This window comes from Camelus dromedarius, chromosome 21 (genome assembly GCF_036321535.1).
Source record: "Camelus dromedarius isolate mCamDro1 chromosome 21, mCamDro1.pat, whole genome shotgun sequence".
NCBI classification, from domain to species: Eukaryota; Metazoa; Chordata; class Mammalia; order Artiodactyla; family Camelidae; genus Camelus; species Camelus dromedarius.
Window position 1 is genome coordinate 14,401,472 of NC_087456.1, and position 13,804 is coordinate 14,415,275.

A 13,804-nucleotide genomic window follows, 5' to 3' on the forward strand; every position below is an offset into this window, starting at 1 on the left:
GACTTTTGCTTGCTCCCTTTCCTTACCTCCCCTCTTCTCTCTCTCACTCTCTCTTTCATTCTTTATCTCTGGCTCCTTTATTTAAAATTTGTTGTCATTTTTACTGTCTGCGAGTTCCCCTTGCACTTCTGCAAGAAACAGAATCTACTTCTAATTCTAGCGTTCTTATCTCAGCAAAGACTATTTGAAACTTTCCTTTTATTTGCCTTTCTCGCGTTCCTTCTGTACTGATAAAATTAAAACAAGCAAGCTCAGAAAACTGATAGCATTCTTGACTAAAAACAATTATAATCAATGCAATTTAGATAAAGTTAAAAAAAAAAAAAGAAATAAAAGCCTTTGTGGAACCAAGCCAACGATTCATCTGTTTGCATTAATAGGTTCCAGCAATGGTACTACAGGCACGGAAAGCCTGTTCGCCACTGCACTTAGCAAGCACATGAGCTTAAAAATAAACTTTGACAATGTAGATCTCTTTGTCCTTTCAGGAATGGAAAACATTATGTACTTCAAAGCATACTAAGCCTGATTTTAAAATATAGTTGGGATATGGTTACTGTGGCAATTGGGAGTGTCTTCAGGCTGCACAGAGCACGCGGATGCTTCGGGTGCAGTCGTTACTTGAGCCACAGACTAGTGAGAATAAATGACGCTGGCAAATTTGATATGCTCATTCACAGGGAAGAAACTGCTGTCTTTTACGTCCTCTGGAACAACTAGGATATAGCTCCTCATTCCAATCAGGGAATTTCTTCCTGAACCAAACTGCAAAACCAGAGTATTTTGAGTCACACCTTTCACTTGCATACAGCAGCGTTTGTTCATTTTTGAGTGGTGTTGGACAGGAAATCGATCTACAGGGTAACATTCACACACAAAAAGGAAACAGTATGGGACGATGGCTTGTTAGTACAAGTGACTCTGGGAAATTACGGACAAGAAACCTTGGAGGAAGAACGGCATTAAAGATCAAAAGCATGATGACTCCTGATGAAACCATCCCCAAATGATGAACCCACGAGCAAAAAGGAACTTCTACTGTAAGTATTTTAGCGATAATCTAGTATCTTATTATTTGCAAAATTTCTAGAGTGTGGGGAGCAGATTTCCAAGCAAGTATTTGATGTAGGGAGTCTTCATTACAGACAAGTCTGTAATTAAACTCGGGTGGTTCCAACAGAGAGTTAGTTACAGAGAGTTAGTTTTTCCCATGACCTTGCAACACAAATTGCACATTAATATGGGTGTGTTTTATATAATAGGCATGTTATATCAGGCTTTAATTATGTGATGTATTACTTCTGGCAATGCAAAATTGATCAACGTAAGTATCTATAAATTCCATTACATTTGGATACTGGTCATTTAAATGATGTTTACTTTGGTTTCATGTTATGGTTAATCCTATAATCAATTTTTTTCATAAATAAATTGACACACATTATTTATAATTGACTTAGAATATTAGCTCTTTCCTCTGTGAATCTAGTTTGTATAGTAAGGAAGAGGTGGCTTAGAATCTTAGAAATGGGGAAGAAAAAGTATGATAGTTTAAAACTTGAGAAATAAGGCCTTTTTAAATTTTTACATTGCTGTAATTTATTTGGCAAGTAGTTTTGTTTGAAAATTGGTTAGCTGTCTCTATCTAAGACTTCTGACTCCATAGGAATATTGTTATGGTCTTGGAAATGTGAAACAACAGCGAATTCTGTGTAAATATTAAGTAGAACTAAGTCCATCTTTAGTGCCTGGCATAGAATACACGCTTAATAAACAGCTTTTGAATGTTGAACATATGCTCTTGGTGGGTAACAGGACAAATATTCTAATTGTACAGTAATCATTTCATGTCAGGATTTTACATTATGAAATTATCCATGAGTGTGATTGAATTCTGTTTAACAAGAACTATATAATAATGGGGTTACATTTTTGCTGTTTTCAATAAGGGATTTCTTTAAAAATCCGATTTCTAATTGGTTTTTATTCTTGGTTGTTTTTCTTTTGAAGTACAAAAAATTTTGTCCAACTTACTGTTTATTTGAAGGGATACCGTAGTTTTTGGAGTGATTCAGCATGTAAAATATCAGCTTATTTCCAATTAGTATGTAATTTCCAGGTGCTAGTTTGTGGCCTTGAGACTTGGAATTAGCAATTTTGGAGCCCCCTCTGCTGAAGATTGATGGTAGGTCAAGACAGTGGCCAAGTCCTCAAATGGGGGAGGTCCTTGTTTAAGTATAAGGGGCATGAAACTAAACTGAGAGGCGAGTGGATGAAGAGATTCTTGGAGTCAAACCAAGTGTTTCTAGAGTGACAGAGAGAAGTATAAAATATGGAGAAAGGCATTGAGTAGGAGAGAGCGAAAGAGGTAGTAGGAACTCATGACAGATGCCATCTCTGTGTCATATGATAACACTGTTGTAGTTCTTGTTTTTTTCTAAATCACTTGCGGTGGATACTCGTTAAGCTGAACACATGTCCTTCTACCACCACAAGTAGGAAAGAAGAATGCTGTACACTGGATTTTATTGCATCTTATTAGAGGTGATGGTGGGATCCTTTGGGTAGGAAATGATAGAAGCTGTAACTAAGCAACAGTTATCATCAAGCTGGAGGACTTTTGGATAATCATATATAACATTTAGATAAGCTTAAATTATCATGTTAACTGTTGAGTTCAGTCTCCTACTTAGAGGTGTATTTTACAAGTAATTTATCTAGGCAGATCTATCAGAATGTGACTATAATTAGAACAAGATATTCTATAGGAATCATTTGGAAGTTCTTTTTAAGAATTAAAAGATTGATTGATATTGCCTACATGAACACTTTTTCAGGCTAAAATCATCTAGATTTATTATGCAGAATTCTGGCCCTCAAGCAAGAAATGATGCAACATTAGAGAAGTATTAAGTCTTCCTTTTTAAGGAAAGAGAAGGCATTCGATTATTTTTTATTGAAATTTAGTCAGTATACAATGTTGTGCCAATTTCTGGCGTACAGCATAATAGTTCAGTCATACAAATACATAAACATATTCATTTTCATATTCTTTTTCATTATAAGTTACTATACAATATTGAATACAGTTCCCTGTGCTGTACAGTATAAACTTGTTATCTGTTTTATAAATAGTAGTTAGTATCTGCAAATCTCGACCTCCCAATTTATCCCTTCCTACCCCTTCTCCCCACTCATAACTATAAGTTTGTTTTCTGTGTCTGTGAATCTGTTTTTGTTCTGTAAATAAGTTCATTTTTGTCTTCTTCTTTTTTTGTTAGATTCCATGTATGAGTGGTATCATATGGTATTTTTCTTTCTCTTTCTGGCTTACTTCACTTAGAATGACATTCTCCAGGGACATCCGTGTTGCTGCAAATGGCATTATTTCATAATTTTTTATGGCTGAGTAGTATTCCATTGTATAAACATACAACATCTTCTTTATCCAGTCATCTATCAATGGACATTTAGGTTGTTTCCATGTACTGCCTATTGTAAATACTGCTGCTATGAATATTGGGGTGCAAATATTATTTTTTTCAAATTAAAATTCCCTCTGGATGTATGTCCAGGAGTGGGATTGCTGGATCATATGGTAAGTCTATTTTTAGTTTTTTGAGGTATTTCCACACTATTTTCCATAATGGCTGCACCAAACTACATTCCCACCAGTAGTGTAGAAGGGTTCCCTTTTCTCCACAGCCTCTCCAGCATTTATCATTTGTGGACTTTTGAATGACAGCCATTCTGACTGGTGTGAGGTGATACCTCATTGTAGTTTTAATTTGCATTTCTCTGATAATTAGCGATATTGAGCATTTTTTCATGTGCCTTGGGCCATTTGTATGTCTTCCTTGGAGAATTGCTTATTTAGGTCTTCTGCCCATTTTTGGATAGACTTGTTTCTTTTTTTATTATGAAGTTGTATGAGCCTGTTTATATATTCTGGAAATTAAGCCTTTGTCAGTCTCATCTTTTGCAAATATTTTCTCTCATTCCACAGGTTGTCTTTTTGTTTTGCTAATGGTTTCTTTTGCTGTGCAAAAGCTTACACATTTGATTAGGTTCCATTTGTTTATTTTTGCTTTTATTTCTATTGCCTGGGTAGATTGCCCTAGGAGAACACTGCTAAGATTTATGTTAGATAATGTTTTGCATATGTTTTCTTCTAAGAAGTTTATAGTGTCTTATCTTATGTTTAAGTCTTTTAAGTCATTTTGAGTTTATTTTTGTGTATGGTGTGAGTGAGTATTCTAACATCATTGATTTTTATATGCTGCTGTCCAGTTTTCCTAACACCATTTGCTGAAGAAACTGTCTTTACTCCATTGTATGTTCTTGCCTTCTTTGTCAAAGATTAATTGACCAAAAGTCTGTGGGTTTATGTCTGGGCTCTCTGTTCTGTTCCATTGATCCATATGTCTGTTTTTGTGCCAATACTATGCTGTTTTGATTACTGTAGTTCTGTAGTACTGTCTGAAGTCTGGGAGGGTTATTCCTCTAGCGTCATTCTTTGTCTTCAGTATTGCTTTTGGGTATTGCAATTCTGGGTCTTTTATGATTCTATGTAAATTTTAGGATTATTTGTTCTAGTTCTGTGAAAAATGTCCTGGGTAACTTGATAGGAATCTTATTAAATCTTTAGATTGCTTTGGGTAGTATGGCCATTTTAACAACATTGATTCTTCCAATCCAAGAAGATGGGATATCTTTCCATTTCATTAAGTCATCTTTAATTTCCTTAGTCAGTGTTTTGTAGTTCTCATGTATAAGTCTTTCACTTTCTTGATCAGATTTATTCCTAAGTATTTTATTTTTTTGAATGGGATTTTAGAAGGGATTGTTTCTTTACTTTCCTTTTCTGATATTTCATTGTTAGTGTAAAGAAATGCAACTGATTTCTGTATGTTAACCTTGTATCCTGCTACCTTGCCAAATTCTTTCATCAGCTCTAATAGTTTTTGTGTGGAGCCTTTAGGGTTTTCTACATATAGTATCATGTCATCTGCATATAGTGACTGTTTTACCTCTTCTCTCCCAGTTTGGATCCCTTTTTCTCTTTTTCTTGTCTAATTGCTATGTCTAGGGCTTCCAATACTATGTTTAATAGAAGTGGTGAGAGTGGGCATCCTTATCTTGTTCCATATTTTAGTGAGAATGCTTTCAATTTTTCACCATTGAGTATTATGCTGGCTGTGGGTTTGTCATAAATAGCTTTTATTACGTTGAGATATGTTCCCTCTATACTCACTTTGGTTAGAGTTTTTTTTATCATAAATGGATGTTGAATTTTATAAAATGTTTTTTTCTGCGTCTGTTGAGATGATCATGTGATTTTTGTTCTTTCTCTTGTTAATGTGGTGTATCACATTGATTGATTTGTGTGTGTTAAACCATCCTTGTATCCCTGGGATAAACCCAACTTGATCATGGTATATAATCTTTTTTATGTGCTGTTGGATTCTGTTTGCTGATATTTTGTTGAGGATTTTTACATCTATATTCATCAATGATATTGGCCTATAGTTTTCTTTTTTGGTATTGTCTTTGTCTGGCTTTGGTATCAGGGTGATCGTGGCTTCATAGAATGAGTTTGGGAGTACTCCCTCCTCTTCAATCTTTTGGAAGAATTTGAGAAGGATCAGTATGAGCTCTTCTTTGTATGTTTGATAGGATTTTCCAGTAAAGCCATCCGGTCCTGGACTATTGTTGGTAGGAAGGTTTTTTTTTATTGCTGCTTCTATTTTACTTCCAGTGATTGGTCTTATTGATTCAATTTTGGTGGACTGTATGTTTCTGGAAGCTTGTCCATTTCTTCTAGGCTGTCCAATGTATTGCCATATAGTTGTTCATAGTATTCTGTTATGAATTTTGGTATTTCTGTGGTGTTGGTTTTAATTTATCCATTTTCATTTCTTATTTTGTTTTTTGTGTGTGTGTGTGTGTGCCCTCTCTCTTTTCTTCTTGGTGAGATTGGCCAGAGGTTTGTCAATTTTGTTCACTCTTTCAAAAAGGCAGCTCTTGGTTTGATTGATTTTTCCCCATTGTTTTTTAAATCTCTATTTTATTTATTTCCTCTCTAATCTTTATTATTTATTTCCTTCTGCCAACTTTAGGTTTTTTTTTTTTCTAGTTCTTTTAGGTGGTATGTTAGGTTGTTTATCTGAGATTGTTCTTGTTTTTTGAGGAAGGCCTTCATTGCTATGAAATTCCCTCTTAGGACTGCTTGTGCTGTATTCCACAGATTTTGTGTGGCTGTGTTTTCATTTTCATTTATCTCAAAGTATTTTTTAATTTATTCTTTGATTTCATCATTGATCCATTGGTTTTTTAGCAGCATGTTGTTTAGTCCCCATGTAGTCATTTTTTCCCCTTATTTGTTTTCCTGTGGTTGATTTCTAATTTCACACCATTGTGGTTAAAAAAGATGCTTGAAATAATTCCTATCCTCTTAAATTTGTCAACGCTTCTTTTGTACCCGAGTATGTGGTCTATCCTAGAAAGTGTTCCATGAGCACTTAAAAAGAATGTATATTCTGCTTTTTTAGGGTGTAATGTCCTAAAAATATCAACCAAGCCCAATTGTTCTATTGTGTCATTTATTATCTCCATTGCCTTACTGATTTTCTGTCTAGAAGACCTGTCCAATGATGTTAGTGGGGTGTTAAAGTCTCCTACTATTATTGTATTCCCATCAATTTCTCCCTTTCTGTCTGTTAGTATTTGTTTTATATATTTAGGTGCTCCCTACCACTGGTAGATGAGGACATTCACTGTGGAGGGAAGAGCAAGTATTTTGAATCAGACAAATATGTATTGAAATTCCAGATCTCTCACTTATAAACTGTGTGACGTTGAGCATCTGGTTCCCTATATATAAAATAGGGTTAATAATTTTTACCTCTTAGAATTATTGTAAAGATTAAATGAAATAATTTATGTCAACCGCTTGGCCTGTAAGATGCTTAAACTACATGAACTTTAGATACCTTTCTAATTTTGTCATTCTAATAATTCTAGATGTTTAAAATAACCTAAATTCCTTGTTTGCGCTAAATGCTATCCAAAGATGCAACCCAGTAGAAATATCTATTCTCCATCCAGTGGGCTCTTCATATAAGAAATTCGTAAAGCAAAGCTATTAGAAGTGCAGTAAAAGAATAAGGCAATCAGAATATATGACTTGAAAATAATGAAGGGTTTGTGGGGTTTTGTTTTGGGTTTTTTTTTTTTTTGGTATTTTAGATGTGTTATGTGATCTAATTCAATTTGATTGACTATTCTATAGTGTTCAATGACTAAGACAGTCGAAACACTGGATTGGTCTTAGCTAATTAATTTCTTCCTTCATCTGTGTCTAATCATCTTAGGAAAACCACTATAGCTAGCAAGGTCATTCTCAGCGGTGATGGTTCTGGAATGTTTAAGGACAGAAATGTTCATCTTCAGAATGTTTCCTGTGATGTCTTCCTATGGTGCCTGCAAAAGCCACAGTTTTTCATGGATGTTGTGTTTTGATGATTTAATTTATGGTGCCTATTTGTTACAAGCACAGCTACAAAGCATTTGGCAGAACCACCATTCTTATACCACTGCTTAAACTGGCTTAAGCAATGTTTACACATCACAGATATGAAATAGCAATCTAGCTGTTGGATTTACTATCTGGAAAGTTACTATGTATTTGGGAGAGTGTCAGCCATGGCTATTAAAGAGATATTATCTTTCATCTTTCTAGTGCCATTTTCTTTTTAAAATGTTCCCACATATATAATTATATTTCCCCCCTCACCTTTGAAGTAGAGAGAGATGTTACATTTACTTTATTTACTGCATAATATGAATAATGAATCAGAGATCAGGCAGAATTGTCTAAGGAGAAGGTTAAACATGAAGTGAGACTTTGTACCTAGTAAAGTTTGTCTGATCATTTTATGACCATCTCTGATTTTTATCCAGAAATACATGATTCCTCTGCCTCTCTCATGCCTTAATAGGAGCATTAAACTTGAGCACTAACACTTACCTTGTATTGTGCCTTCTACAGAGGCCAAAGCCATCAGGCACATATACAAAGAGATACTGCAACTAGGTTCAAACTCAGATATGCAGAAAATCTACATGTCTGCAATTCTCTGTCTCCTCTACTATCAGGTTATCTCAGACACTTCTAGAGAGTAAAGATGCTCGTATTTGCTTATTAAATTTTTTGTCTTACAAAGGAGTCAAGGCCACAGTCATACTCTTGGTCACCTTCCTTGTCTAAAATGACATGGTTCTGGACAATTGCATTTTACATATTTTATATTGTTTCATTTCTATATTATACACACACACACACACACATATAACCAATTAACAAAGTGACAACATCAGGTAAAACTCTGCTCCATGGCTCCTCGAAGGCTGATGAACTACATCTTAATAGGCACAGATTTTAAGACTCAGGGCATGGTTATTTCTGTTGATCTGAGTCTAGTAATCAGAAGTCTTCCTTGGTATGAGTCTGAAGACTTTAAGATTAGACTCAGTGCTGCAGAGCTAATGGAGGTGCAATTACAGGTCATTAAGTGGTACGAGGCCAAAGTGTTTTGTTTTCTTTATGCTGTTTTTATTCTTTGGAAACCCAAGGTGAGAGGCCAAGATGAATTGAACAGTCATATGTAAAAGCATCACAGTCATATGTAAAAAGCATCCGGTAACTTTTCATGCCTTGAAATTTCGGAGTTCTGAGTAGTGCGATCCTGGAAAAGTTCTTGCTTCTTTTCCTTCGTGTGTTTAAGATTTGTTTTATTTTGGAGAAATGTACAGGATTCTCACTCCTTCAGAGTGAGATAGTCTGCTCACAAAACACAGATTTTTATTTTGTATATATATTTTAAATTATTTAAAAATCTACATAAAGTAAAATTCACTGATTTTTGTATGCATAGATCTGCGAGTTTTGACAAAACTAGTGTCTAGTAAGCATCACCACAATCAAGATAAAGAACAGCTCCGTCACACCCAAAATATTCCCTCACCCTGCTCTGTGTGTAGTAAACCCCCCATCCCTAACTCCTGAGAACACCTTTTTCTGTCAATAGTTTTGCTTCTTCCAGAATGTCATATAAGTGAAATCATATAGTCTGCAACCTTTTAATCTGGTTTCTTTCACTTAGCAGAATGCATTTGTGATTAATCCATGTCCATCAGTAGTTTGTTTCTTTTTATTGCTGAGCAGTATTTTATTGTACAGAGTTTGTTGACTTATTCACCAATGAAGAACAATCAACCTGTTCCCAGTTTTGGGTGATTATAAACAATGCTGCTCTAAATATAGTATGCTGTAAACATGGGTTCTTATGTGAATGTAAGTTTTCATTTTTCTAGGGTAAATGAATTCCTTAGGATGTGATGGCAGATAATATGGTAAATATACATTTAACTTTATAAGAAACTGCCAAATTGTTTTCCAGACCAACTTACCAATTTGCATTCCCACCAGGAATGTAAGAGAGTTCTAGTTACTCCACTTTCTCATCAGCACTTGGCATCTTCAGTCAGTTTTATTAATGTTTGGTTGTTTTTATTTCTTAGACTTTCTAATCAGTGTCTTATGGCATCTCATGATTTTAAGATGGTGAGCATCTTATCATGTGGTTATTTGTGTTCTAAAAATCTTGTTTGGTGAGATGTCTGTTGAAATCTTTTGTCCATTTTTTATTGGATATTTGTTTTCTTATTGTCGGTTTTGAGAGTTCTTGTAAAATTATGGGTATAAATCCTTTACTGATTTTGTGATTTGAAGATATTTTCTGCAGTTTGCTTTTCACTTTCTTAACCATCTTTTCCAGAGAAAATGGTTTTTGTTTTGATAAGGTGTAATTGATCTATTTTTTTTCTCTTCTGGATAAAGCTCTTAGTGTTATATCTAAGAATTCTTTTCCTAACCGAAACTCATGAGCATTTTCTCCTGTGTTTTCTTTTTTCAGAAGATTTGTAATTTTATGGTTTACATCTACATCTATGATCCACTTTAAGTTAATATTTTTATAAGGTATAATGTGTGGGTTGAGGCATATATTTTTGCATATGAATGTCCAATTGTTTCAGCACCATTTGTAGAAAAGACTTATCTTTTATCCATAGAATTGCATTTGCACTTGTATTAAAAGTCAGTTCGCTATATTTTTGTAGGTCTATTTCTGGACGCATTGTTTTGTCCCATTAATTTATGTGTGTATACTTTCACTAATACCATACTGTGTTGGTTAATATAACTTTACAGTGAGTCATAAAATCAGATATCATGAGTCCTCTAAATTTGTTCTTTCTTCTCACAGTTGTTTTCTACATCCTTTGCCTTTCTATATAAAATTTTGAATCAACTTGACAATATCTACAAAAGTCTTGCTGAGATTTTGTTTTGTATAAGTAGTAAATATATAGATAAGTTTAGGGAGAGTCCAAGTGTGAGTCAAGATATGTAGAAGATGAAAATGAAACATCTTATCATACCATATAGTAAAGAAGCTCTCAAGGCTAATGGGGCTGTACTGTTGGTTCATGAATATGGAACCAATTTTAAAAGGCTACTGTTAGCTAAAAATGAGACAATTTGAACAGGATAATAATTGCAATGAGCTGAAATCCATCAACTGTTTAAATCCATTATTTCATAATGATAAGAAAAAATTAACTGGGGATTCAGAGAAGGCCTTTTAAAAGTGACAGTTTAGCTAAAATTGAAGGACAAGTAGAAAAGAGCTAGTGAAGACATTGGAATGATTATGTGTGCACAGCCAGAGGATGGGAAGAACTCTGTCCTGTGTGGCAGGAAGACATGAGTGAAAGGGAGAGAGGTTTGAAATGAGATTGAAGAGATGTGCAGGGCCAGTCATTCAGGGCCACATAGTCATGCTAAAGATTTCATCTGTCATTTTAAAAGCAATAGAAACTTCTTGAAAAGTTTTATGTAGGGAAGGGACATTATCAGACTTGCAGTTTTAAAAGATTACTCCGACTGCTACATGGCCAGTGAATTGGAGGAGTCAAGAGCAAAATCAGAGAGAGAGAGTGTGTGTGTTAGGGGCCACGGCAAGTGAGAGATGCAGCTGGCTAGGTCTGGCAGGCACCCAAGGAATGCAATTCTCTTTCAGCATTAAAAAAAAAAAAAAAAAAAGAAAGAAAGCAATCTAAGAAATACTTTTTGCTCTTTGGAGTAATTTTATGATCTTCTATGTCCCAAGTATCTGGTAAAATGATACTTTTATCCTTATTACACTATTATCGATAACTGGATGTAGCATGGTTTTCTCCAACAGAACCTAGACTCCAAGTAATTTTTATAATAAAAAAGAAGCAGACTCAAACTCGTAGTTTAGATATAGAGAGCAAACTAGTGGTTACCAGTGGGAGAAGGAAGGGGGAGGGTCAATGTAGGGGTAGATGATTAAGAAGTATAAACTATTATGAGTAAAATAAGCTACCAGGATATATTGTACAACACAGGAAATACAGCCAATATTTTATAATAACTATAAATGGAGTACAATCTTTAAAAATTTGTCACTATATTATATACCTGTAACATGTAGTATTGTACATCAACTATACTTCAATTTAAAAAAAAAAGAAAAAAATTAGGAGGCCCTTTTCTGTTTGGTAGAGTGATATCACTTTGTTTTTAAAGTCTTCTGATCAGATAAAATTACTTAGCTTTACAATTTATTTCTACTGTTCCTGAAGTGAAATAGAAACTTTTCAAAAAAAATAGGTTGAAATTAGAGACTGTTTTTTACTGAGTCCACATAAAGAAGAAAAACATATTTCTATGTGAAAAAGAGCTATTTCTCCCCTTGAGAAACCATGAGCAGGGCTCAGATAAGATGTCCAGGATGACAATGTTGGTTGTTAATGGCTAGTACCCATTAGTTGCCGTATCTGTTCTAATTGATCAGTGCTAATGCATAAATGTTTGTTAAACATTAAAAACTCACTCTGCTCATGAATATTAAAATTGTCCTTTGGAACATATTTCAATTCATTCACCTTCTATATGGTTGGAACTAGAGTTTGAGGACGGGCAACATTCAGACATACCACCTACAGCCCTTTTGGGAGGCAGGGAAGCAAGATTGTTAAAGAGGTTTATTTTAGAGGTATTTATATTCTCACACCATTCAGTTTTTCAGGATGCCTGGTTAATCTCCATGGAGAACGACTCAGCTGGTTTGCCTCTGTTATTCTTTTCTTTCTTTGGTGTAATATCATTGTTTTGCTTTTAAAAAGGAGACCACAATTTCTGGCCATATTTTATTAAGAAAAAAATCTGGGAGAATATAGTTCAACATGAGTCATCATAGATCTATTGGTCAAAGTTCATAGAATTAACTGTCTTTTCCTCCCTTGTTGAATTGAGTGCATTTTCTATCATTTATACCAATCCTGTGATCATTTCACTAGGTGTCCTTCAGAAGTGTGATGTTTTGGGTATTTTCAGTGGGGGCATTCCTTGAGGGTGGTTTTGTGCTATGAACTCCATTAAGTATTTGGGACCAAATTTATTGAATAAGTGTATCATAATCAAAGTGTATTAATGATCAAAGGTAAAGTCTGACTACAAAGATGTTTAGACTGCCTTTCTCGAATGGCTTGTAAATTGGTGAAAACCTCGTGACAACACCTATTTTCTGGTGGGGCTTATATACCATCTCAGAAGCCAGCTTCAAAAGAGGGATTCCAAAAATGTTTTCAGCGTCCGTATCGTTCAATGGTTTTCCACTGTGATTATTTCAGGGTGGTAATCATTCGGATGTGTGAATTCTAAAAAGTTTGCTTTATACTTTATTCTTTGTTTTTAATCACATATACTCAGGCAAATAACTGGGGTTAAAGAACCTCTAACCAAAATGTCACACACAGGATATCACTTCTTAATTTCATTTTACGTCTCTTGGTCTGCCTACTTCTAATCTTCCAGTAAAATCAAACACATTTCAATAGTGATGAGAAGATTTAATTATTTTAATAGTTTTAAATGATCCAAGTTAAAAAAAAATCACAAAATGTCCATTAATAGATAATAGTTGGATATTGGATATTAAGAACATTTTTGAAACTTTACAGTAATGGTCATCTACCTTTGAACAGTGAGAAAATTATGCTTGAGGTAGTCATGTGAAGTACTTACGATTCTCAGCCTATAAACCTGAATGGTTAAGAAATATGATTTGATTTTCCTATAAAGTGAACTCACCTTTTAAGTTCCTTATTTTACTTTACAAATTTAATCATGGGTCCATTTGGAGTTTCTCCCATTGTTTCAGGGGTTTTTCAGTCAATGCTGCATCTTCTCAAATCCCAGGTTTGCTTCCAGGTTTGGGGCTTTCAGGGGTCCAAGTCCTTGGGGTGGATATTTTGACATCTGCCTTGGTGGCACCGGCTGTGCTCTGTCTGCTTATTGACTCTTCAGAAGTTGCATCCCCCTTGTCCTAAACATTAGGCCTCATCAAGTCTATTTGCCAACGTCTGAGCCCCTCTCAGGAGACGTGAGACATGTGTGCCTGGTCCCTTGTGCCATTCCGGGTCCACAGGAGCTCTCTGATGCCATCTCAGTCCCTTTTTGACAGGACATCTTATGCAGCCATTGCTTCTCAAATGCTACCATGCAGAGCAGGGCATAGTGCATTTTAAAGAAATATGCTGCCTTACTGAGATCTGCAAAGCAAGTTCCAGGTCATGGGCTCCTCTGGGATCCCCAAACCTGTCTGAGGATGTGCATTCTCTGCCTGCCTGACTTGTCCTAGGGTGGGAGGAG

At 35.0% G+C, this 13,804-nt stretch overlaps 1 protein-coding gene across 1 annotated transcript in view; it reads left to right on the top strand.

Moving 5' to 3' along the window:
- Positions 1-656: 656 nt before the first annotated feature.
- KCNK2 (potassium two pore domain channel subfamily K member 2) overlaps positions 657-13,804 on the top strand; it is a 177,552-nt gene continuing 164,404 nt past the window's right edge. Inside the window, exon 1 of the mRNA XM_064477188.1 lies at positions 657-1,040. Within this exon, the coding sequence (XP_064333258.1) occupies positions 1,007-1,040 (34 nt within the window). The 5' untranslated portion in view covers positions 657-1,006. The remainder of the gene's footprint in view (positions 1,041-13,804) is intronic.